The sequence below is a fragment of the Malaclemys terrapin genome, chromosome 1, assembly GCF_027887155.1.
Source record: "Malaclemys terrapin pileata isolate rMalTer1 chromosome 1, rMalTer1.hap1, whole genome shotgun sequence".
Lineage (NCBI taxonomy): Eukaryota > Metazoa > Chordata > Testudines > Emydidae > Malaclemys > Malaclemys terrapin.
In genome coordinates this window covers 203,736,294-203,764,101 of record NC_071505.1, presented here as the reverse complement: position 1 = coordinate 203,764,101, position 27,808 = coordinate 203,736,294, and the positions used below count along the sequence as shown (strand labels likewise).

Here is a 27,808-nt window from a genome sequence, read left to right as displayed (position 1 = left end):
TCTGCCAATCTGCCAATCATATTTACCGCTAATAGTCAAAGATAAATTAATTGCCAGAATTAGGCCATCCCATCATACCATCCCTTCCATAAACTTATCAAGCTTAGTCTTGAAGTCAGATAGGTCTTTTGCCCCCACTACTCCCCTTGGAAGGCTATTCCAGAATTTCACTCCTCTGATGGTTAGAAACCTTCATCTAATTTCAAGTCTAAACTTCCTGATGGCCAGTTTATAGCCATTTGTTCTTGTGTCCACATTGGTACTGAGCTTAAATAATTCCTCTCTTTCCCTGGTATTTATCCCTCTGATATAGTTATAGAGAGCAATCATATCTCCCCTCAGCCTTCTTTTGGTTAGGCTAAACAAGCCAAGCTCTTTGAGTCTCCTTGAGGGCAGATGTGCAGCTGATAACTGAGAATATTTTCTCTGTCAGCAGCTGCACGTGAACTCTTCTTTACTGTAGCGTACATTCTGACAGAAAAGCGTCAGATGGAAAAAGTTTTTTGTGCATCCAATAAGGCTTGCATGCACAGCATCTACACTTTCAGTTATTCTCCTAAAAATTATCCCAAATCCAATTTAAAAAACAAACAAGCAAAAACCCCTTTGCACCAGACGTCCACAGAGTCTACCTCTCTGCCAAACTTTGGGTGGATATACCATCATTTTAAAGATATATTATTGAACATTGAAAATTTAGGTCTGCCAAGGAAAAATTTGACAGAGCACAAATTGTAAGACTTCATATTACAAATTTATAAAGAGAAACCAAACAAATCTACATAGAAAATTCAAAGGGCATAAAGGTCAACTTCTTGTGGAGAAAAATAGAAATCTATGCCCCATTTTAAGCTCATTTGAATACCCAATATAGTTGCTACTAGGCACCTCCACATTTCTCACATGCATCAGTTTTGCACTGAGTTCAGAGGAATTACTCCAAATTTACATCAGGGTTTCAGGAGAATTACATCCTGGGAGTTTCAGTTAAGCTTCATTAAACAACCAAAAGTTTGGCAATATCTGAATTTAATTGGTCTGGACATCAAGAAACTCTGTTACTGTGAGATTGCCTATTCTTTATATTGAGTCAACCATACAGGAAATAATCTTTTTGTGGTATTTCAGTAGTGATGCTTCTGGCCCAGACTGAAATTAAGTAAGGTGGAGGCACATAGAAATGCAACCCAAAAAAGTTAGCAACATTTTTTCAAACCTCAAAGTTTGGGTTAAAATTTTGCTAGAGTTTTAGACAGGAGCTTATTTTAGCCAAAGGCGTTAAGCTTTCCCTTATTTATATGGCAATAAATGGACATTTTTAATGGAGGAAGTTGGCATGAATAGATTTGGTTACTAATATGTAAAAGGAATGATCCAGTACTAATGGATTCTTTTCTTATGATCTGACTGTAAAAATCAAAACCTGAAAAATGACAGTTACTGACCTGTAACTGAGGTTCTTTGAGATGGACTCTGCATATTCCCACTCATGGGATGTTCCAACCAGTGCAGACTGAATGGTAAAATTCTACTAGCAGTAGTCGAAGGAACGTCCACACACCTTCCTTGCCATCACCTCCCCGCCCCCAGTGAAGTCCGTATGTTCTAGCACAAGGGTTTAAAAGACGCATGATGCTCCACTGCCTTGATTCCTTCCCCCATGATCCAGGCCCTTTGGTAGGTAGGACTTCATGGTAGCGGGGAAAGATGGATAGGGAGTGGGAATATGCAGAATCCAGCTCAAAGAACCTCAGTTACAGGTAAGAAACAAATTTCTTCCTTCAGGTGTCCTCTACATATCCCCACACACGGGGTAGATTAATAGGCAATCTCTGACCCAGGATGGTGGGACTCAGAGTTCTAGTTAAACAAGGAATGCAGGACTGCCCTGCCAATCTATGCATCTGATCTAGATGCCAAGTCTAAAGAATAATGTTTAGTAAAAGTGTGAACAGACCTCCACGTTGCTGCTCTACATATCTCTATCAGAGGAATTTGACTAGAGAAAGCCATGCAAGCTGACTTGGATCTAGCTGCATGAGTTCTGATGCCTCAAGGAATGGATTTATGAGCTTCATAAATATCAAATAACCTTGAAGACTGTCTAAATTGGTTAGTTATGTCTAAATAAAAAGATAAATGTTCTCCTCAGATCTAATGGGTTTAATTTAGCTTCCCCATCGTGAGTATGGGGTTTGGAGAAAAAACGGTAAAATTACAGATTGATTTATGGGAAAATCAGAGACTACTTTTGGTAACAACTTGGGATGAGTGCAAAAAACCTCTTTATCCTTATGAAACACAGTCAATGATGGATCAGCCATTAATGCAGGCAATTCATTTTTGTGTGATGGAAGTGATTGCTACCAAAAACAATATTTTTACAGATAGATGAAATAAAGAACCGCTCCGCAGTGCTGTTAAAAGTGACATCTTATTATTTGTGTTAGTACTACATTCAGATCACAGGAGGGCATAGAAATTCTTATTGGAGGATACAAAATTAAGGCCCTTTAAAAACCTCTTAATTGTTCCATTAGTAAAAATTGATTTTCCTTCTGCAGGTACATGATATGCTGATATGGCTGAGAGATGAACCTTAACTGAAGATAATGAAAGAGATGTCTTCTTAACATACAATAAATACTCTAATATATAATTAATTGGTGCCGTATAAGGATCCACATTATTCAAGGGAATCCACAATAAAAAAAAACACACACAAAAAAACCCACGGTTACTAACCTTCTCGTAACTGTTGTTTTTCGAGATGTGTTGTTCATGTCCATTCCAATCAGGTGTGTGCACGTGCACGATGGCTGAAAGATTTTTCCCTTAACAGCATATGTCAGTTCGGCCTGGGCACCCCCTGGAGTCACGCCCTCATAGCACCTAATATATAGCCCTGCCAACCCGCCACCCCTTCAGTTCCTTCTTGCCAGCTACTCCGACAGAGGAGTAGGAAGATGGGTCTTGGAATGGATATGAACAACACATTTCGAAGAACAGTTACAAGAAGGTGAGTAACCATTTTTTCTTCTTCGAGTGCTTGTTCATGTCAATTCCAATCAGGTGACTCCCAAGCAAATTTAGGAGCGGGGGTCGAAGCCGTCCACTGACTGGAGTACTGCTCTACCAAAGGCCGCATCATCTCTGTCTGGCCTAGTAATTGCATAATGTGCGGTGAAAGTGTGTATCGATGACCATGTCCCCGCCCTGCAGATTTCCTGGGTGGGGATTTGAGCCAGGAAAGCTGTTGATGAAGCTTGCGCTCTTGTAGAGTGTGCCGTTATCAGGGGCGCTGGGATTGCTGCTAGACTGTAGCACTCGGTAATGCAGGTCACAATCCATGATGAAATGTGCTGTGTCGAAACAGGCTGGCCCTTCATCCTCTCCACTGCTGTGCCAAACAGCTGTATTGACTTCCTGAATGGTTTTGTTCTCTCAACGTAAAAGGTCAGCGCTCTGCAGACGTCGAGAGTGTGGAGCCTATGCTCCCTGCTACTCGCATGAGGCTTGGGGTAGAAAACTGGGAGGAAAATGTCCTGGTTGATGTGGAACTGCGATACCACCTTTGAGAGGAAGGCCAGATGGGGCCTGAGCTGAACCTTGTCCTTAGAAAACCCGGTGTAGGGCGGCTCGGACGTTAGAGCCCTGAGCTGCCCCTTTGGGCTGAAGTTATTGCCACCAGGAGAGGTAGAGCAGGGAGCATGTTGCTAGAGGCTCAAAGGGATGCCCCATGAGCCTAGAGAGGACCAAATTAAGGTCCCAAGCAGGAACCGGTTGGCAGACGTGCAGGTACAACCTGTTGAGGCCCTTCAGGAAGTGACTGACCAGGGGGTTAGCGAAAACAGAGCGTCCCTGTACCCCCAGATGGAAAGTCGAGATGACAGCCAGGTGTACTCTTATAGAAGACAATGAGACACCTTCCTGCTTTAGGTGGAAAAGATAATCCAAAATCTGAGGCACTGAGGCTAGCGCCGGGGAAAAGTCACGCTGAGCTGACCAGATTGAAAATCTCTTCCACTTGGCCAGGTATGTGGCCCTAGTGGAGGGTTTCCTACTGCCCAAGAGAACCTGTCTGACTTGTTCTGAACCGGAAAGCTCAAACAGATTCAGCCATGGAGCCTCCAGGCTGTGAGATGCAGCGACTGCAGGTCTGGTTGCTGGAGCCGCCCGTGATCCTGCATGAGAAGGTCCGGGAAGAGTGGCAGGGTAATCGGGGCTCCCACTGACATGTCTAGGAGAGACGTGTACCAATGCTATGAGAATGACCCGAGCCCGGTCTCTGTGGATCTTGTGCAGGACCTTGCGGATGAGCGGTATGGGTGGGAAGGCGTATAGAAGCGGTCCCCCCAATAGAGGAGGAACGCGTCCGCTGTGGAGCCCAGACTGTGATTCTGGAAGGAGCAGAACTGCTGACACTTCCTGTTGCGTCGCGTGGCAAAGAGGTCGATCAGGGAACAGCCCCACCTCTGGAAGAACGAAGATGCGACGTCCTGGTGAAAGGACCACTCATGGCTGTGAAAAGACCTGCTGAGGCGGTCCGCCAGCTCGTTCTGGACCCTGGAAGGTACGATGCCTGTAGATTGACTGAGTGCTCTATACAAAAGTCCCATAACCTGAGGGCTTCCTGGCTCAGGGGAGAGGAGTGTGCACCCCCTGTTTGTTGATACAGAACATCGCAGTCATATTGTCTGTCATGACCGATACACATCGACCTGCTAGATACAGGCAGAATGACTGACACGCTAAGTGTACCGCCCTGACTCCCTGACATTGATATGAAGACGGAGATCTGTCTGTGACCAGAGGCCCTGAGTCCTGTGGTCACCCAGATGAGCTCCTCACCCCAAATCTGACGCGTCCATCACTAACGCTAGGGATGGTTGTGGGGTAACGAAGGAGACTCCTGAGCACACCTGCTGAGTGTCTGTCCACCACAGGAGCAAGTCGAGGATAGGGCGAGGCAGGGTCATGATCCTGACCAAGCTGTCCCTGGCAGGTCTGTATACTGACACAAGCCACAACTGAAGCGGCCGAAGCCTGAGTCTGGCGTGCCAAACCACGTATGTACAGGCCGCCACGTGGCCAAGAAGTCTGACACAATTTCTTGCGGTGGTGGTGGGGAACTGCCTGAGTCCCTGGATCATGGCCTGGAATCTCACCTGCGGAAGAAATGCTCTGGCTTGGGTTGAGTCCAGAACCACCCCTATGAACTCTATCCTCTGGACTGGGGACAAAGTTGATTTCGCCTCGTTCAGTAGTAGGCCCAGATTCTCGAAGATGGCTCTGATGAATGCCACCTGAGCTTCTACCTGAGCCTTGGATCGGCCTTTGATCAGCCAGTCATCGAGGTATGGGAACACCTGTACCTGATGTCTCCACAGAAAGGTGGCGATGACTGCCATGCACTTGGGGAATACTCGAAGTGCTGCTGACTGGCCGAAAGGGAGGACATAAATTGGTAATGGGAACCATTGACCACAAACCTGAGGAACTTTCTGTGGTTGTGCACGATTGCTATGTGAAAATATGCGTCCTTCAAGTTGAGGGCAGCATATGATTCTGCTGGATCCAGTGAAAGGATAATGGAGGTCAGGGAGACCATGCGGAACCTGAGTTTCCTCATGAACTTGTTAAGGTCGCGCAGGTCCAGGATAGGCCTGAGGCCGCCTTTGGCCGTGGTATTAGGAAATGATGGGAATAAAAACCCTTGCCTCTGTGCTCCAGTGGAACCTCCTCCACCGTCCCCAGTGCTAGGAGTGATTGCACCTCCTGAATGAGAAGTTGCTCATGAGAAGGGTCCCTGAAGAGGGATGGGGAAGAGAGATGGGGAAGGGGAGTGGAAGAGCACAGAATTGGATGAAGTATCCCCTCTCTACCATGCAAAGGACCCAGCGGTCTGAAGTTATACGGAACCATGCATGGTAGAAAGGGGATAGTCGGGAGGAAAAGGTAAGGCGGGGTATATCCAGTCTCTGGTCTGGTGCGCCATCCTCAACCACACCTTCAAAAGGCCAGTTTAGGGCCAGAGGGCAGTTTGGACTGGCCTTGATTAGCGGAGGGATGTTGCCTTCTCCTACTGCTCCGGTTCCTCCTCCTAGAATTGTCCTGGCGGTTCTGCTGCTGGAACATTTGAGGAGGTTGTGGGCGGAAGTGTCTGCTGTATGGCGGGGGTATGCAAGTCCAAGGATCTGAGGGTGGCTCGGGAATCTTTTAGGATGTGAAGCTGTTTGTCCATTTTCTCTGAAAACTGAGTCTCACCCTCAAACGGGAGGTCCTGAATTGTTTGTTGGACTTCGTAAGGTAACCCTGAGACTTGCAACCAGGCCCCCCACCACATAGCCACCCCTGTCACCATGACTCTTGTGGCAGCATCTGCAGCATCTAAAGCTGCCTGCAATGAAGAGTGGGAGACTAATTTCCCTTCTTCCACCAAGGCGGTGAACTCTGACTAAGAGTCCGAAGGGACGAGCTCCGTGAACTTCGCCATTGAAGCACAGGTGTTATAAGAGTACCTGTTCACAATGGCCTGATGGTTAGCAATATGGAGTTGCAAATAGGGTTATCAGACGTCCCGATTTTATCAGGACTGTCCCGATATTTGCTTGTTTGTCCCGCGTCCCAACCAATGTTAGGTCGGGACACTGGACAAACAAGCAAAGGCTCCGGAGGGGGCAGCAGCATCAGCAGCCCCGTTCGTTCCCCTGTGGGACACGAGCAGGACGGGAGGGCTGGGGCCTGCTGCCCCCACTCCAGGGCCGCCTGCGGGATTGCACCAGCTGGGCAGGCAGCCCAGACACGACTGGCCAGGGGCTGGGCGCGCGCAGCGTGCGTGCTGGGTCGCCGCAGCAGGCCTGGGCTCGGGGGGTTCGCGGGCGCCAGAGCCAGAGCCACCAAGTGCCACATGCTTGGCCGCTTCCTCCCCCCGTGGCAGTGGGAGCTGCAGCAGTGGCTGCTCCTGAGTCCCGCTGCCCACGTGGGGAGAACAGCCGCCGCCGCCTGGCCCCATGGGCCGCCCCCCTACTCTCCCTCCAGGTACTGCCCGAGTCCTGCCTGCACTTAGGGCGAGGCCAGACTCACACTCACCCCAGCCCCGCGCTCCCCTGTGTCTCCCGGGCCTCCCTCCAGCGCTTGCGGAGGGAGGAGGAATGGGGTGGGGGTTGTTTGGTTTTTTTTGCTCTGCCAGCGTTTTTTTTCCCCTCTGCCCTTCTGCCCCCCCTCCCTCCCACATCCCGATATTTGACCAGGGTGATCTGGTCATCCTAGTTGCAAACCACCAGTGGAGTAGACCTTTCTACCCACGAGGTCCAGGCATTTAGCATCCCTATTCTTTGGGGAAGGACCTTGGAAACCTTGTCTCTCCCGCTGGTTAGCCGCATCGACCACTAGCGAGTCCGGAGGCGGATGAGAGTAGAGATGCTCAAAGCCTCTGGAGGGGATGAAATACCGTCACTTATTACGTTTGGCAGTGGGTGGCAGGGATGCTGGCATCTGCCACAGGGTCTTAGTGGTGTCCACCACCATCTTTATGAGGGGTAACGCTATCTGTGAAGGCCCTGAGGGTGCTAGGATGTTCACCATGGGATCCATGTCCTTTACCACCTCCTTGGCCTTGATGCCCAGACCTTGGGCAGCCCTGCGGAGCAACTGCTGTAGAACTCTGTCCTCTAACGCTGGAGCTATGGACGTCCCTGCCAACGCTTCGTCCGGCAACGAGGAGGAGGAAGTGTGTGCTGGTAGTGGAAGCTCCCTACCATATGACTCCTGGGGCAGCAATGGAGGAGGTGGTGCCGATGAAGCAAATGTCGGCGTCAGCATCAGTCTCACCGGAGGGAGCTGCATTGGCACACTCACAGGAACCGCTGGGGTCAGGGGGCCCGGTGCCGACATTGGCACCGGGGCCATAGGTGCCTGCATCGAGGTCAACGTCAACCACGGTGCAGGCATGGGAGACGGGTGCTGAAGTCGGAGCCAAGCACAGTGCCGGAGTCAATGATGGGGCCGGAGGCAAATGCGTCGGGACCATAAGCGCCAGGGGCGGATGCACGGCGGAAGGCGGCACGAAAGTGGCAGAGGCCACTGAAGATGTCACTCAGCGTGGGCCCTGAGGTCCTCCCTGGCCCTGGTGATAAGCCCAGGGAGTCCTGAAGAGCCACTGAGGTGGCCACGCCTGATGCTCCCTTCTGTCTCTGCCTGACCTCGCTCTACAGCTTCTGCTCCTACTTGAGCGATAGGAGTCAGGCTCTGACTCTAAGGTCTCAGACACTGAAGACCACTGAGGAGCCGATTCTCGGTGCCCCAAACGTCAAGAGCTCGGGGAGCGGGAAGGTTCTCTGTCGGAGAGTGTAGGTGCCGATGGAGAAGGCGAAGGGGAGCGCCTCGACATCATAACCGGCTTTTCCTTAGAGTGCACCGGAGGACGGGGCTCCGTCGGCGCTACGGGTTCCTCCCTGGCAGGCGAGGACAGTGCCGTGAGGTGGAGGAGATCTCTGGCAGCCTGGTACGCTTTCGGCGGGGATGGGAGTTGGAGCTGCTGCGTAGGCTCCGGTGATCAAGCTGGGGCCGGACTTGACTGCCTCACCTGGATAGGAGTCGACACGACCCTGGAAGAAGATGCTGAGGAGTGGCCCACCTGGGGTCGCACATCTCGAGGCTTAGCCAGAGGAGAAACAGTCATCTGGCTTTTTCTTCTATTGAGGCACCGGTGCGTGGGAGTGGTGCCTACTATCAGATGAGCCCCATGAGGAGAGTCCCTGGAGGAGTCCTTCCTCAGCGCCGAAGGCACCGGGGCGCTCCGCGTCGAGGACGACATCGTAAGTGTCAGATCTCTTGAGCCTGGGTTGGAGTGGGGGCATAAGGCTGCCTCCATGAGGATCACCTTCAGCTGCTGTTCCCTTTCTTTAAGTATTCTCAGGCGGAACTTGCGGCAGATTTTACAACGATCTTGCTGATGGGTCTCCCCCAGACATCAAAAACACAATGAGTGCGGGTCACTCTTTGGCATGCGCTTGGCACAAGACATGCAGTTCTTAAAGCCTGGAAACCATGGCATGTGACGGCGCTGGGGCTAGAGTGGGGGAAAGGGGGAGTAGAGTGGGGGAAAGGGGGAGACCCCCAACTACTATACTAAACTATTAACTGGAGTACTACTAGGAACTATCTAACTATATACACAGAATAGAAGAGAAAACTTGCTGAGCAAGAGCCAAGGGAAGTTTCAGCCACCATCACTGGCGGTAGGAAGAAACTGAAGGGGTTGTGGTCGGCAAGACTATATATTAAGCGCCATGAAGGCATGACTCCAGGGGGCGCCCAAGCCAACCCAATGGATGCTGCTAAGGGAAAACTCTTCCAGCCATCGTGCATGTACACACGCACAAACCTGATTGGAATCGACATGAACAAGCACTCGAAGAACTTCTTTTCCATTTAAGACTATAGCACACTGTCATGTGTATTATTTTCTAGAATTGGACAGTACATTTTGTACTTCTAATTAAAGACTTTATTCTAGCCCATCTAAAGGCTTATTCCCCATGCAATCAATTGAAGGGACTGAAGGTTCAGATGGTAGACTTTCCCTGTTTGTTGTGTCAACAAATCCAGTGTCAGCAGTAAAGGTTCCACTAATCCTTCTGATATATGTATCAAATCCAGATACCACTGGTGTCTGGGCCATGCCGGTGCTATTAAAATCATCCTGACTTTGTCCTGTCTTATCTTATCATTCTTTGAATGAGTGAAAATGGGGGGAAAGCATATATTAAACCCTGACCCAAGTGTATTAGAAAAGCATCCGATATTGATTCTTTGTCTCTACCTGCCCTGGAACAATATCTCTCACATTTCCTGCTGTTGCTGGATGCAAGCAGGTCTATTATTGGGTTCCACTATAAACTAAAGAAGTGATTCACTACTTTGTCCTTCAAGGACCATTAGTGCATCTGACCCGATGACCTACTCATATGACCTGCAAGGGTGTTCTATTCCCCTGCTATGTGAATTGTTACTGGATTAATACTGTGTTCTATCCAGTACTCCTAAAGACTCTTGGCCTCCCTACATAATTTCACAGAGTGAGTCCTCCCTTGCTTGTTTAGATAATATAATCATGCCTTATTGTCTGTTACTACCTGAACTAGTTTGTTTTTGAGCTGAGGTAGAAAAGACCTTAGAGCTAGTCTGATTACTCTCAGTACTAAAATACTGATGTGTATATTCCTTTCCTTTGATGACCAATGATCTCTGACCAACAATTCATTGTTCATATGGGCTCCCCATCCTAGGGTACATGTATGCATGGTCGGAATTACTGATGTTTTAGCAGGATTGAAAAGTGTACCCTCTAACCGGTCCCCAAACTGTGGATAAACGTCTAAGTGGACTGGCTTAAACTCCGTGTCCTCATGTCAAATCTGATATCTTGGAGGAACTGTAGAGAACAAAGAAGATAAAACTTTCCATTTATTATTATGTGTTTTAAATTTCTTTATGGGTTATAATTACACCTCTACCCCGATATAACATGACCTGATATAACACGAATTTGGATATAACGCAGTAAAGCAGCACTCCGGGGGGGGGGAGGGGCAACGCACTCCGGTGGATCAAAGCAAGTTCGATATAATGAGGTTTCACCTATAATGCAGTAAGATTTTTTGGCTCCCGAGGACAGTGGTATATCGGGGTAGAGGTGTATGTTGAGACTGGAAATGATACGCCTGTCTCTGATAATCATAATGAAGTAAAAGATGAAGGAGGGTAATACCTCTGATACTTGTGTAATGCAACTGTATGTGGCGTCTTCCTTGTATTAAAGAATCCTAAAAATCTAGCAGTAGATCTTACATTTTTCATCTTCTCTAGTACTTCATAAGTCTGAATACTAAACAGACTTTCTCCTTCAAATGGAAGGTCCTCAAGCCTCATGTTTGTCTCATGAGGGAGTCACATTGATCTTAACCATGCGTGTCTCCTTACTGAAACAACCAAAGTGATTTGCTGAAGTATCTGAGGAGTCAAAAGTCATTCTCAACTGTTGCGCAGTAACATTCAATCCTTCATTCAAAATAGCACTTGATAAATTTTCCATTTCCTCTGGAAGTGCATTAAGGAGAAAGGACATTTTGCTCCAGAGATGGTATTGGTACCTAGCCATGACAGCTTCATAGTTGGATTTGCCCATTTAAAAATGTAGCTGAAGAAAATATTTTTCTTCCTAACACATCTAGCCTCTTCCCCTCCTTAGATGATGGAGTAGAGTGAGTTTGGGCACCTTTTGATCTGTGAAGTGTTGCTTTGACCACCAATGACTTAGGAGGCAGATGAGTATGAAACACAGCAAGTCCTTATATATTTATATAATTTGTCTTCCTTCTTACATAGATGCTGCCTTTGCTGGCTGAACAATCCCTTTAACAAGGGAAGAATGACTTATTGACTAGCTGCTGCCATGAAAATATCAAAGATAGGATGTGATGATTTCTTCACAAAAACAGAAGGAATATCTAACACCTTCCACATTTGAGATAGTAACTCATGAAAGGCTAATGCCTCTTCGGATGGTGATGATACTGAGACGTTCCCCTCGTTTTCATCTGGAGAAAGCACATCTCTTAATTCTGAATTGGACTCTGCCAGCTCTAGTTCTTCCTTGCTGGATAATATTTCACTTATTTCCATAGGTGTCTTGTTCTGAGTAAGCGTCATTGGCTGGTCCCTATCCATTGGATCTGACAATTGAATGTCCTCCTGATACTGTCTTGCTGAAGGTCTGTCCCCACAGATTGATCCGTCTTGATAAGGTGCCAGAAATGGCCACTGGGACCTCCTTACACCAGGAGTGACATGCCACTCAGGCAAAAACTCCACTAATGGATCTGGCTGGAAATATCGTTGTGCCTGCGGATCCAGCAGGGCTGCTTTGAACTGATTATAAAACATTTTTCCTGGTTCTAATCTGTAATCCACATCCCTCTTCTGGTCCCAATCCATTTGCAGCTCAGATGGGACTAGAGACAATAACCTTCTTGAAAAGGAGAAAGGAGAGAAGTTCCTCTCTGGGACCCAAAGGGGTCTTTGGAAGAGGCAGCAGCAGAGAGCCCCTGACCCTTTCCTGTTCTTTGCTGACACTTGGAGAAGCAGTCAGCCTGATTGGTTGTAATAACACACCTGACATGTTCTGAGATGTAGTACCTGGCTCAGCTGTCTACAGAGCCATAGATGGATCCACCTGATGAACTACTGCTTTAACAGTAACCCTATTTGGAACCATATTAGTGAATGAACTCTCATCATTTCTTTTAATTGGATGCTTAGATCTCATCCTCAGGACAGGCACCTCCAGATCTGATATTGTTGAATTCACAGAGGAATGGCTCCTACCTCTATGTTGAGAATCAGAGACTGGCTCTATAATGAGATTCCGTCCCTGTAGGTCCTTCTCTCTTGGATTGGCTCTATGTAATGAGGCCAACACTGAGGATGGCTGCACATTTTTCCTTGGTACCGCAACCATGTTTTTCTGAAATGGGACATCTCTGGAAACAGAGTCTGTCAAAAGCAACAAAGAGTCCCGTGGCACCTTATAGACTAACAGATGTATTGGAGCATAAGCTTTCATGGGTGAATACCCACTTCGTCAGATGCATGTAATGGAAATTTCCAGAGGCAGGTATAAATATGCAGGCCAGAATCAGTCTGGGGATAACGAGGTTAGTTCAATCACGGAGGATGAGGCCCTCTTCTAGCAGTTGAGATGTGAACACGAAGGGAGGAGAAACTGCTTGTTTCTGATCCTGACCTTTTCTTCTTTTTCAGATCCTTAGCTCTCTCGCATCCTGCACCTGACATAGGAGCTGAATCTCACTTCTTCCTGGATGAAGAGTCTTCAGGTGGAGGCATTGACAAAGCCAGACTCTGAGAATGGACCGCCATTGTCAGTGCATCCTGAAATCAAATTGCCTGCAGCCTGTTTTGTCTCACTGTCTTTGCCCTTGTGGCAAACGCTGAGCAGATCGGACAGTTAGAGGGAGAATGCCCTTCCCTCAAACATGCTAAGCATCTAGCATGTGCATCTGATGCTGGGAATATCACTGGACGCGAGACATATCTTTTGAATCCAGGCTTCTTAGTCTTCTGATCCATCATGTTATCCCTTTAACTACCTCTAAATAAAGCTATGTAACCCTATGTACTTATGTAAGCGATACAAGCTAGCTATCTGCTACTGATCCAAAAGTCTCAGATAGCAACAATCTAAATGTCCAGCAGGTCCTGATTGAAGTAACTGAGGCAGTGGAGCACCACACTACTTTTAAACCCTAGTCCTACAACGTCTGGAGTTTGGTGGGGTGGAGTGGACAAGGGAGGCACATGGATGTTCCAACAGCCACTGCTAGTATATTTTACCATTCAGGCTGTAACGGTCAGGACACCCCATGAACGGAAATATGCAGAGGACATTCAAAGAAAGAATACTGGGAGTATTTTAAAGAGGCCTGCCTCTACTTCTATGATGTTTAACTTCTTTGTCCACAATATAACTATCCAGATCTGTTTCTCTAAACTATCAGCATTAGCAAATAAGGCTGATTAGTCCAAAATATACCAAAACATTCTGTATGAGTGCTACATTCCATCAACACTGAGGAAATTGTCCTTTTACATATCAGTTATCTATGTGGAGAACTACATGAGTTCCTACAGCTGCGATGCAGAGGACATTATTAAGGTAAAAACCTGCAAGGATGTTTCTTCCAATTTTGTTCATATGAGATGATCCAATGACTGAAGTGATCCCAAATTAAGGTGGTCCAAAGATTGAGACAGCCCAATATTCTCAACCATACCAGATTTGAACTGATCTAACAAAACTATAGAGAATATCTAAACTTGCTGACTTTAACTTTTTAAATTACTACACTAGTTTTCTTCAAACTTTGCTCATCCTTAACTGGACAACACCATCTCTGAGTTGTTGTTCAAATAAAAATAATATTTTACATTTAACATTAGTGTCTTTCATCTGAGACTATCTCAAAGTACTTTACAAAATCATGTAGCCTCACAACTGCCATGTTGGCAGGTAAGCATTATTATTCTTTTTTTAAAGGGGGAGAGACACAGGAACATTTAGGTTAATTGATTTGCTCACGATTTCACAGGAAGTCTAAGGCAAGGCCAGAAACAGACAGTACTGGCCACTGTCATGCCATGAAAACAACAAGGAGTCTGGTGGCACCTTAAAGACTAACAGATTTATTTGGGCATAAGCTTTCGTGGGTAAAAAACCTCACTTCTTCAGATGCATAGAGTGAAAGTTACAGATGCAGGCATTATATACTGACACATGGAGAGCAGGGAGTTACTTCGCAAGTGGAGAACCAGTATTGACAGGGCCAATTCAATCAGGGTGGATGTAGTCCACTCCCAATAATAGATGAGGAGGTGTCAATTCCAGGAGAGGAAAAGCTGCTTCTGTAATGAGCCAGCCACTCCCAGTCCCTATTCAAGCCCAGATTAATGGTGTTAAATTTGCAAATGAATTTTAGTTCTGCTGTTTCTCTTTGAAGTCTGTTTCTGAAGTTTTTTTGTTCAATGATAGTGACTTTTAAATCTGTAATAGAATGACCAGGGAGATTGAAGTGTTCACTTAATGGCTTATATATGTTATCATTCCTGATGTCTGATTTGTGTCCATTTATTCTTTTGCAGAGGGACTGTCCGGTTTGGCCAATGTACATGGCAGAGGGGCATTGCTGGCACATGATGGTATATATAACATTAGTTGATGTGCAGGTGAATGAGCCCTTGATGGTGTGGCTGATGTGGTTGGGTCCTCTGAGGGTGTCGCCAGAGTAGATATGGGGACAGAGTAGGCAATGAGGTTTGCTACAGGGATTGGTTCCTGGGCTGGTGTTTCTGTGGTGTGGTGTGTAGTTGCTGGTGAGTATTTGCTTCAGATTGGGGGGGTTGTCTGTAAGCGAGGACGGCCTGCCTCCCAAGGTCTGTGAGAGTGAGGGATCATTTTCCAGGACAGGTTGTAGATCGTGGATAATGCGCTGGAGAGGTTTTAGCTGGGGGCTGTATGCGATGGCCAGTGGTGTTCTGTTATTGTCCTTGTTGGGCCTGTCCTGTAATAGGTGATTTCTGGGTACCCGTCTTGCTCTGTCAATCTGTTTCCTTGTCATGCCATGATGCATAATTCTAAACTGTTGTCTGAAGTATCAGGTTATAGTTAACAAAACCAAGCAAAGGGGTCATAAAAGTGGTCTAGTAGTAGTGCAATGTGCTCCCTTGTACAATGTGCAGAACTTGAAATTCTAGGGGGGCAATGTGCCCATACTCTAAGGAGAAGAGAACATCTAACACTGCTTTCCAACAACCACCCTTTGCCATTAAAAAATATACAATTTATAAACTCTAAGGGGGGGTCTCAGCTATCTGTGCTAAAGAGAGGGCTGCCACGAGGAAGGCTGAGTACAAAAGGGGAAAACGGGACAAAACAGAATATTCATGTCTCTGAAGATTCCCTGGGTGAAAAAATAGCAGCAAGATGATTATAGCAAATGCTCAAAAACTGTACTTAAAAGAAAGAAAAAGAGGTAGATATTGTAACTCAAAATCCACGTCAAAGTTCAGTGCTTATACTGTATTTGGACTGAATGCTCTTAAAGTTATATAACTTAATTTTGAATGGATCTTTCCTAAACAATGTATTATGGGTACTGGTGACCCTTAAGCCTCAGGTAATGAACTAGGCTGAAAGCATAGAGGATATTTTTAAACTGCCTGGACTGATCACATGCAAATCTGCTGGAATCAGATGTCAAGATAATTAATTCTAATCCATTTCTGTGCTAAAGATCTGAACATAATACATATGAAACTTCCAGAGTTCTTCCAAAATCTATTTATATAGCAAGCTAATAATATAATGAATCAAGATTATGCTACTTGGCTACAAGTTCAAATACTGATTTGTGAAATGATTAGTAGCAGAACACATCCAGCTTTTGCTTATTTTATGATGAAATCTGAATATACTCCAGATAATAAAGTGACTAAAATAAACTAACTCTTCATCTTATTTGTTCAGCTTGAGGTAATATGATACCTAAAATACAGAGCAATTCAAGAAGTAATGCTGATTTTTTTAAAACTTGAATTTATAGTATTTTGATCCTAACTGGTTTTTTTACTGTAATACATTAATAAAACAAAACCCACATTAAAATAATTTTACAGTTTTTTTGGCAGGAGGCAGCAAAGTCAAGAAAATTCACAGTTAAGGTTGAATTTTTACTCTCAGCCTAATTTCTCAAGTCTGGTTTTCGTGTAAATTAGGGTAGCTTAGTGCGGCTCTGATGATGCACGCTGCCCCAAAAGCCACTTTAAATGGTCACCTGTAGATTCCCCTGATGAATGGGAAATCCTAGGGTGGCAAAGAGATGCCATAGCAGCTCTTACACCCCCCATTCTCCCACTCATCAGAGGGAGGTGTGGCCAAGACTCTTCTGCCAAATTGGTCCTCAACTATTGGAAAATAGCTACCTTAATTTTATACTATCAGGCTGCTCTAATTTACTCTGAGGACCAGAATGGCACCAGGATCAGAGAAGTGCCAAGTTTGCTTTAAAGCACTTTGAAGGCCCACTCCTGAGCTGCACAGAGAGTTCCTTGGCCACAGCACTATTTCAGGGTCTTTGAATCATTTAACACTATTTGTAGCAATGTCAACTGATAAGAGGAATCACGTTTATATTAGAATATTAGTCTTAACTGTGAATTTCATTGTTTTATGTATTCTTTATGTAATGCTTCCACCATAAGCACTCCACCCATTGTCCCTGGGCATCTACATTGTCTTCTGGGAAGCAGTGCTCAGACTATAGGCAAGAGATAATAGACCACTGAAATCCTGTAGGATTCTCCCAAAGGAAAAGTTTCCTACTAGATTTAAGAACACAGTGTGCCTTCACTTGGTGGAAGAGAATTCACACTTTGAATGCAAGGCTTTAGTCCTTTCATGACACTTATTGGATAACTCCTGGTTTCCCTGTTTGCAGTGATGGAAACTACGCTTGCAGTCTAAAGTGTGAGAAAAAATACAAAATCAGATGGTGAAAACAAAGCAGATGGGTAGTTAACCCTGAATGGTTTAATGAGGGATACGAAAACTAAAAACAAGAAGCTGGATAAACAAATTTAATGCAAGATACCCTATAAAAGCTACATCTCTTCTCCCATCATTTTCTTTCCCCATTCTAACTCCTACAATCTTCTCAAGCTTCTGTCTTGATTACATAGGTGCTGGAGGTGCAGCAGCACCCCCTGACTTGAAGTGGTTTCCATCATGTACAGGGTTTATAGTTTGGTCCAATGGCTCTCAGCACCCCCACTATACAAATTGTTCCAGCACCACTGCTTGATTGTTCCATTTGCCTCCACCACCACCTGACTTCATGCCTTCCCAAATCAATGTTTGCCAAGCTCGCTCTCTCTGCTCCTTCACAAAACTACTCCACAAAGTGCTCCACAAATGTCCACACTGTGCTCATTTTCTGATCATATTGCAGTGTTTTACATCTCTTGCCTTTAGGCTGTAAACCTCTCTAGAACAGATGCATGTATTTATATGGCAAATTTAACCCTTTGTACAATTCTGCATATTCTTAATACACTACATAATTAACAACTTGTTTCATCAATAAAATTTGAAGGGACACATCTACTATGTCCCTATTGCATGAAGGCAAAAGGATCTTTTCAGGGTTTTTTTTTTTTTTTTTTTTTTAAGTACTTACAGGTTTCCTTGGGTCAGTCTCTATTGAAAAATTTCCAGGATTGCTGTTGACAATTTCCAGTTCTAGGGTTTCATGCGTAGGATTAAGCAGAGGGATATACATACGGACCCATCTTAAAGAAAAATAAAATCTGAGTAAGGTATTCTAAATTACTAAGCTTGTTCCATTATTGCCTAATGTTAAAACTTTTATGGCTTTTGCTGATTTGAAAAACAAGAATTAAGTTTCAATGTGTGTAACAGTAGTGACAAGTACTTAATAGTATTAAGAATAGTGCTAAAATATATTAACTATATGCCCTGCAATACCTGCTTGTGATTACATTAAGTAACCACCACTTCAGTTTTACTTCTGTACTCTATTCTCTCTTTGATTTATGAACTCACTCTCTAGGACTAGGACTAATTTTAGTGTCACTCATTTTAGCCATGTGGCTATTTCATAACTTTCAAAGCCGCCAGAAAGATTTGATAGCAGAAAGTAAAATGATTACATTTATACCTTACCACACATTTATAGTCCATAGATAGACTGCAGTGTCTGACCTCAAAGAAAATAACTGCATAGAAATTAATAATAATCAGATAAATAATAATACCTGCATTTCCTTTTCCTCTAAATAATGCTAAAAAGAAGCTAGTAATTAAATGATATCTCCAATAGCTTTTGATTTACTGCCACTAAGCAGTAATTCTTCGTGTTCACCTTGTAACCTTGAACATTCAAACAAGACTCCTGTACTATGGCCGCCCATTTAAAAGCAGGTTCTCCCACTCCCTCCTATTCACTCCCCTCACTGCTCCCACACGAACTGAAAGACAATGTCACTTTACACAACAGTGACACTGCTCGTTACAATATAATGACTAATCATTATATTTAAAATCTAGAGTATGGATTTTAATGAGTACAGTGACAGTCAGAGCAAAACTTGCATTACAGGGGTTGTGAGAGTGGTGGGCTTTAAATCAGCCAGCACTATACCTTGCAATCTGCATTTTTTTCTTATCCACTTATAAGCAAATACATGGAGATAAGATGCGTTCTGTAGGATATGTTATTTTCAAAGGAAGACATTACTAGCTATTCCAAGATTCCTATTATTCTGACCATACTACTATAATATAATAATCCCCATTTATGGGGATGTTGACCATAAATCACATGCTGGTTATAATGACAAGGGACATATAAAATAGATTCAAGGTGGATCAGTGGAAGTGGTAATTAAGGAAAAGTTTGAAAAATTTGATGCACACTTTGGTTTTGCATTCATTCAGGTCCTCAAATACAAAGATACCCATCTATCCAAAGCTATGACAGGTCAACTGCCTGATTGCTCCATATATTTTTCCCCTGGTAGAGCAAGTTAATCACATCCAAACTACAAGATTTTTTTTGTAAAAAGCAATAGCTCATAAATGGAAAGGCATTTGAATCAAATTTTATGATTGTGACCTGAGGTCCCAATCCTGCAACTTCCTCAGTGTTGTAGACGCCACCCCCTTGTATGTTAATAACGTGTTGATTTCAGTGGGGCTCCATACAGGTCTAGCACTCCACCTGGGTACAGGAGGTTACATTGTTAGGACCTAAACCCCCAACAGCTGAAAAGCAGTTCTCTCATGCCTAACACTTACCAAGAACTCTACTAGGGGATTTCTCAGTCTCAGGGATAATCAAGAATAAATGGGAGACTTAGATATTCCCTCAGATTACTGCTTTTCAATAGAGTAGTGTTACCATGAGATGGAAGACACAAACTCTTTGATTTCCTCAAAATGAAAATGGATATATATACACATATATACACACACACACAGATAGATAGACAGATAGATTAGATAAGGAACAGACTGATGAGGGGAACAACATTTTATGAGACAATCCAAAACATTCCAAAGAAGCCAATTAAAAAAAACAACAGTTTTATGAAAGAAAAAGTGTTATTTTCCAAACTATCTCCACAATTTCAAAAGGGATGTAACACTGATCTCTACTTTTTGTAACAAAGAAACTATTTGGGGGACAGACAAACAGTACAGTGTACCAAAATACCCATTGCAAATATTACAAAGCAGGTGTGTATTTAAAATAGTATGGTACATCAATACATAATGATCAGCTTCATTTACAACTTCATAGTGTGTAGTTTAAAATATATGGGCAACTGCTATTTGAAATATTTCAATAACATTTATTAGAATGTATTTTATTTTATAAATAAATCTACTTCAAATTTCAGTGGCAACACATAAAATATGTATGATTTTCATTTACATTTAAACAATAAATACAATAGCTAATTGAATTAAGGGTGTCTGGAATATTCTTTCACATTAATGGCTGTAACTTGCACAGGTGCTATGACAGTTTTATAAACAGCTTCAAGATGTGTGCGTATGCACTTGTAAAGGGGCTCAATGTAAAAAGGCATTTTATAATTGCTATTTAAAATAAAAATGATCATGTCCATTTAACTAATTGAGATAATTAAATTTTAACAAGAGTTAATTGCTTTAGCTTTTGATCTATTTTTAATTTATCTAATTTTTCTCTATAGCCATTATAAAATATTTATTATGCATCCTGGAGCTTTAAAAATATTATTATAGTATCTTTTTTCCTGCCTAAAAAGAATTCCTTCCTAGTAGATCAATGAGAAAAATGATGCTTTTTAATTAGGGCTGTCAAATGATTAAAAAAAGTAATCGAAATTAATCGGGGGACTTAAAAATATAGTGGTGATTAATCGCGGTTTTATTCACACTGTTAAATAAGAACAGAATACCTATTTAAATTTATTATAAATATTTTGCTTGTTTTTCTACATTTTCAAATAGCTTGATTTCAATTATAGCACAGAAGACGAAGTGTACAGTGCTCACTTTATATTATTATTTTTATTACAAATATTTGCACTGTAAAAAAGATAAAAATCTACAAGTTGAAGCATGAAGGGGCATACGAACGCTTAGCATATCTGGCACGTAAATACCTACAACAGTGCTATGCAAATACCTGTTCTCACTTTCAGGTGACATTGTAAATAAGAAGTGGGCGGCATTATCTCCTGTTAATGTAAACAAACTTGTTTGTCTTAGCAATTGGCTGAACAAGAAGTAGGACTGAATGGACTTGTACACTCTAAAATTTTACAGTGTTTTGTTTTAGAGTGCAGTTATGAGAAAAAAAATTCCATATTTTTAAGTTGCTCTTTCTCTAAAGAGATTGCACTACAGCAGGAGTTCTCAAACTTCATTGCGACGCGATCCCCTTCTGACAGCAAAAATTACTACATGACCGCAGAAGTAGAGAGCCCATCCAAGCCCCGCTGCCCTGTGTAAGGGTTGGCGGGGGCCAAATGCTGAAGTCCGAGCCTTGACGCACCAGGCAGGGGGGCCAAATCTCGAGGGTTCAGCCCCAGACAAGGGACCTGTAACCTGAGTCCCACTGCCCAGGGATGAAGCCAAAGCCTGAGCCCTGCCATCCAGGTGGTGGAGCTTGGGCTTGGACCCTGGGCCCCAGCAAGTCTAATGCCATTAAAATGGAGTCACAACCCATTTTGGGATCACAACCCACAGTTTGAGAACCGCTGCACTACAGTACTTGTATGAGGTAAATTGAAAAATACTATTTCTTTTGTTTATCTTTTTATAGTGCAAATATTTGTAATAAAAAATAATAATATAAAGTGGGCACTGTACACTTTGTATTCTGTGTTGTAACTGAAATCAATATATTTGAAAATGTAGAAAAACATCCCAAAATATTTATAATAAATTTAAATTGGTATTCTATTACTGTTTAACAGGGTGATTAAATCTGCAATTAATCACTTTTTAATCTAGTTAATTTGCTTTGCATTAATTGCTTGAGTTAACGATAATTGACAGCCCTAATTTTAATGTACCATTTGTGAACAGTAATTGTTAGAAACGTTTAGAGTTTATTTGAATGTCCTTCTTTATTTATTTCCTTTTAAAGCATCTCTATGTTCTGCTCCTCTGTCACAGAGTTTTTCCTACTTTTAAGAATATCATGTTAAAACACTAATATTCCCTTAAAGGGAATGTTAGGCATATTAAACTGTATTAACTGCATTTGTAAATCATGTTCAAGTTGCTCACTTTGTAGGTAAGGCCCTAAATTACATCAAAGATTAATACAAGGTTGTACAAAATGTCACCCAAACTGTGAGGATATGGTCTAACACTTTCTCCAAAAAGTGGCAATGACAAATAATTTTAAACACTTTTAAAAAAATGTAATTACTGTTGTTGTTAAAGATCATTTATCCTATGCAGATTGTAGTGGGGCAGCTGCCCCACTCCCTGAGAATTTAGGCTGCAGTAGGCCAGTGCGCCTGCGCAGACAGCCAGCCAATGAGAGAAGGGCTTATTGGGATCCAATCGGGGCCCAGATTGGAGACAGCCAATCAGGACCAGGCTCAGCCCTATAAAAAGGCTGCTCAGGAAGGGGGCACTCAGTCTGTCCCAGGCCTTCAATAGGGGAAAGTCTGTCTCCAGAGCTGGGAGACTAGCACTTGGGACAGCGCAGTGCTGGGCAGGTCTGGGGGAGCAGAAGGGAACTCCAGTCCGGTGTCTGCCAGGCTGCAGGCCCTGAGGGGAAGGGCCTAGCTGGTGCGAGGGGCCGAAAGGGAAATGGTCTAGGGACGTGGACAGATGGAGGGAGAGAGAAGGAGGGCAGGATGGCTGCCACTAGAGGGTGCCTGGGTTGGGACCCAGAGTAGTGGGCGGGCCTGGGTCCCCCCCTTGCCTTACACCTGGTCAAGGGAGTAGTTGTCTTGGGTTGCACCAACCCCCTGCCAAGAGGGGTGTGACTTTGGAGGTGCGGTTGCCCACATTGGCTGGGGCGCAGAGAGACAGCTAATTGACACACACACCCCCGGAAGGGGGTGAGGATGGACTAAGGGCACTGCCGGAAGGGAGTGACTCGAAAAGGACACTGCGAGCTGGTGAGCGACGCAGGCTCAGACGCCAACCGAGGGTGAGACAATGGACGGGACAACATCAGGAGAGGGCGCTCCACTGGACTGAGCTAATTCCCAGAGACAACTAGCAGGAGGCGCCAGGTGGTGAGTCCCAACCTTGTCACACAGATCCACAAAAAAATAAATATGTTCTATTATTATTATTAACCTTACATGGAACTTTACAAACAGACATGCTACCTAATTTAAAGGCCTTGATTCAGCTAAGCATTTAAGCTATTCATCTGACTCCTTACTAATATAAGGAATTCTATTATGTTTAAAGTAGCTATTCCCATGAATATGGCTTTGCAGGTATGGGACAAAACATGGGATAGCAGCTCAGGAAGTGGAGAGTATGGATAGATTATTCATGAAGAGAAAAAATAGGACAGGATTTCTGGAAGAAGTAAATTTGAGGAGAGCACTGAGGAGGGCCTTTGCTGGACCGAAAGTAGGGGGCAGCATGAAGCCAGGAATATGAAAAAGAGAAAAAGATTAAAGCAAGGAAAGAGGGTTGAGAAGTGTGCTGCAAGCTATTTTAATCTATTTTGTTAGAGTTTATATCACATATAATGTCTACTACTGTTTATTTGTTTGCCTTTACTTTATTTAAAAATCAGCTCCTTCACCATTCCTCTTATGTTGTTCTCCTATGCTGCATGGGTGTCCTGTGCAGGTGTGTTCATCTATCAGTGTGAAGGGACTAGAATCACATATGATTGCTTGTAAAGTAACACAAAATGTAATTTGAAAGTAGAATCTTGAAAGTCAATGAATTTTAAATAATATTTCTGACAGGCATGTGTTGTACTTAACAGCGCTAATCCTCTCCAATGCATACTTTCATTATGCATGCATACTAAAGTAGGAATTGCCATAGTGGAGCAGACCAATTGTCCATGTAGGCTTGTGTGAAACAGTTGTCAATGCCAGATGCTTCACGTGAAAGAGCAGAAACTCCTTATCATATACCTAACTGTGCAAGTCTGTACCAAGAGAGAAGCTTTATATTTGATCACAACTGGTGGTAAACATTAGATCTGAAACCTGAGGATGCACAGACTTTGCAATTTTATCCTATCAAAGAATAACTGCAAAGGCTATTCTCAGTCATATTAATCCCTCCTGCTGCAACTCCTACACAGTTTGTTAACTGAAAGGTTTTTAAAGCTACTGTTTTAAACATTATGCAAAAACATTAAAAACATTTATGTATTAAAAGATATGGAAAGGAGCAGCTATGGCATTTTACACATATATTTCCTTTCAGTTCATCTATCCATTTGCCAATAATGTAGACCAGGGGTCGGCAATGTTCCGTACGCAGCTCGCCAGGGTAAGCACCCTAGCGGGCCGGGCCAGTTTATTTACCTGCTGACGCGGCAGGTTCAGCCGATCGTGGCCCCCACTGGCCGCGGTTCACCATCCCAGGCCAATGGGGGCAGCAGGAAGCTGCGGCCAGCACATCCCTTGGCCCACGCCGCTTCCCACCACCCCCATTGGCTCGGGATGGCAAACCGCGGCGAGTGGGGGCCGCGATCAGCTGAACCTGCCGTGTCAGCAGGTAAATAAACTGGCCCGGCCCGCTAGGGTGCTTACCCTGGCGAGCCGCGTGCTGAACATTGCCGACCCCTGATGTAGACAGACAAAATGTCACTTTTCCCTTAAGTTATTATTCTAAACCTTAAGTTATCAAACTCTTTCAACACACACATCACTAATCATATACACAGGTGTGGGAACTAGGGGTGCGGGGATGCTGCAGAACCCCCAGATTTCACTGTGAGAAGTTGGCCGGTGTTGGTGCTGCCAGAAGCATATACATGCTTTACAGCGGAGGTCCCCAATCTGTGCAGCGTGTCCCCCAGGGGATTGCTGAGGAACATTTTGGGGGGCGCAGGTGAGGTTCAGTCAAACCCCGGGGAATGGGGAGGGAGCACCACCCAGCTCCACTCCTGGCCCCAGCCTGGCTACTGGCCCCGACTGCCAGTCCAGGGGCTCTTCTCCTGACTCCACCACTGAGTATTGGCTGCACAACCCGTGGTCCCAGCTGCCAGTGGGCTCCACTCCCACCCCCACACACGGGGGGTCCCAGTTTCTGCTGGCCCTGCACCCTGGGGTTCTGCTCCCACCCCCAGCTATGGTCTAAGCCAGGCCCCCCTTACTCCTCTCCATGCCCCCCTGCCCCTCCCGGAGCCACAGCCCACTCCTGGCCCCAGCTCTGGGGAGGCACAGACAGGTGTAAGGAGGGGGCACGAGGTAATTGGGGAACAGGGGCTTTCAGCTCCCCCACTGTAAAAAGTATGCCAGCCCCACTGATCATATAGTTGACACAGCTAAAGATAACACATAAATCACCAACACGTGAGTCCAGGTTTTCGAAAGTGTACAACATTCAGCAGCTCCCATTGTTGAAGAGAGCTTCTAGGTGTTGAGCACTTTTGAAAATTTGGCCCCAGTTGTGGGTGCTGAAAGCTTTTGAAAACCTGACCCTAAAAGCTGCAAGTATGTTTTGAGAGTCAAATTACGTTGTGGGAATGTAAGGTGAAATTTTATAGGAGGAACAAGACAAGAAGATCACTACTACGTACAGCCTCCGGAGATGCACCTCCCGAACAGTAGCAGAGTTCATGCACACCTGTAAGGTCTGCAGGAAAGAAGCCTCAGTACTTCACATCTCTGGAGGTGAGAAGAAGATAAGCAGTGTTCACAGTTTATAAAATGGGCCACTTGGGAAGGTCGATGATTAGGAAAGGAAAGTCCTATACAACTTAATAGCGAATAGTACTTTTTCATAGAGCATTTAAGACAACTTTAGAATTCTATAGTATTGTAGCCAATTACTTCATTTTATTATCCACTTATCATTGCGTTATTCAGTGTTATGGTCAACTCATATGCTATATCATATATAATCAATGTATGTTAAATAGATTTAAATTGTAGGATTATAGGAGTACAAGATTGACAAGTGTTTAGGAGTGATGTGTGCGTATTAGCTATATAAGTAAAGCATGGCTGGAATGCAAGGCCTACAGGCTGAGCGCTCGAAGATTTTAATGTAACCATACTAGGCTGTAGTTTTAGAATGCTTGACATGAGAGGGTGACTTAATAATAACCCTGTGACAGTAAGGTTGCAAGATTACTGTAAAAGATGATGTTATGGGTGATTTTACGAAAAAAAAGACTGCAACATACCACAAAGTACTTTCCAAGACACAAGACACCTAACTGTAACGTCATGGAATGTCCTGCTTTGACTGCAGGTTACCATGGATGCATGTTGTGAATAGATGCTAATGAGGATAAAGGGAACTAAGGAACAAGCTATGAAAAAAGGACAGTATTTATGGGATGTGGAAATACACATAAGGAAAAGAGAGTTCAAACACTCATGCATCTGAATAAGGTGTGCGGCATGATCAGAATAACAATGTAAATGTAGTACCCTGGTTGGGCAAAAGTGGGAAGACCCCAAGTGAAACCCGAGCAGGAACCATCCCTCTATCGATGATCATCTATTGAGATATCCATCAGACCCTAAAATATATTTGAGGATGTGAGTATGACTAGTCTTAGGCATTGCATGAGTTTTTGTAGGATTTATACATGCATGGGTAATTTTAACTTTACTTGTTGTTTCAATAAAACTTGTAGTACAGATAGGACTTTGTATTTGTGATTGTGTCTGCGGTCACTATCCTTGGCCTTTGTGTGTTCTTGGAGTCTGCAAAATTGAGAAAAGCACCAGAGGTGATATTCACTCTCTTGAGCTTGAAACTGTAGCAACAGGAGCTGAACACAAGGTAGTTTAATTCAAAATTACTAAATTCAATTTAAGTAAGAAAAAGGCTACCATATGGATAACTTGCTACTAAATTCTGCAGCTGTTTAAGAGAAATTTATAGAGACCTCTAATTAGTTTAATTCCAATTAAATTACTCTTCCACAAGCAGAATTCAATATGTATCATAATATATTAAAGACACAATCTGTGAAGATCCTGACTGTACAAGTTTGACTCTTATTACTAGGGCAGCTAGGTGCTATGGTAACACAAATAATAATAATATGGTACATGTACATCTGTATAACCAGATCTAGAGGTAATCTGCTATAATTCCAGAATGCGTACCTGTTTGTATGTTTTATATTAGGTATTGATACCAAGGAACAAATTAAATTGAAGTATGATGCTGTACTTACTTTCCAAGCTCACATTCTATTTCAGGTAATGTAGTTGGCAATGGTTTCTCTGACGTCAGCTTCAATGCATACCAAAACTCCCCAACCATCTCCGACAGGAATATAATACTGAAGACAGAGAGATAAACAAGTTCCGTCTGAGATGTGTTTTTGTATAATGTCCAGATTGATAAAAGCACAAATTAGAATTTTAGAAAAAATGAGTTCAACAAAGTGACCCCTTTGATAACTAGTAGAATTTTCCACTAAGAGTCCTATACAGCTCCATAGATACGGTAGCATCTGGATACACCCATCACAAATGAACAGTGATCTTTACGGAGATCCATGGGCAATCAACAGGCTTCATCTTTCTTAACTTTTCAGTTGAATAATGGCAGTTTTTATATTAAAAGCAGAAAAACTAGAATATATTTCCAACTTGAACTTATAGGAGAAAATTTTAATTTAATTCAAATGTCACAGCAGTTTGCTACTAGATGTCTGGAGACCTGCTATATCATCTAAAAAATAAAATAGGGAGACATCATTAGTTCATTTGAAAAGGAAAATACTTTTAAAAACTAAGATCAAAACTGAAGCATCTATAAGAACATGACAAATGGATATGTTTCAATGGCGTATTCATTATTCTATAATCAAATCTTGTCAGGATTGAAAGTTATTTGTTGCTATGTGAGATACTTAGAGTAGTGTATTTTTGTGGCAGGCATTTTAACACATTCCATTCTTATTACAGATTTGTTTTTCTATTTCTCATTTTGTGGCCAGGAGAATCACAAAAATAAGTG

At 43.7% G+C, this 27,808-nt stretch overlaps 1 protein-coding gene across 1 annotated transcript in view; it reads right to left on the bottom strand.

The window, feature by feature from the left end:
- CFAP47 (cilia and flagella associated protein 47) overlaps positions 1-27,808 on the bottom strand; it is a 643,784-nt gene that overhangs the window by 167,870 nt on the left and 448,106 nt on the right. Inside the window, exons 53-54 of the mRNA XM_054005907.1 lie at positions 27,018-27,125; positions 17,814-17,925 (exon numbers count right to left, since the gene is read on the bottom strand). Of these exons, the coding sequence (XP_053861882.1) occupies positions 17,814-17,925; positions 27,018-27,125 (220 nt within the window). The remainder of the gene's footprint in view (positions 1-17,813; positions 17,926-27,017; positions 27,126-27,808) is intronic.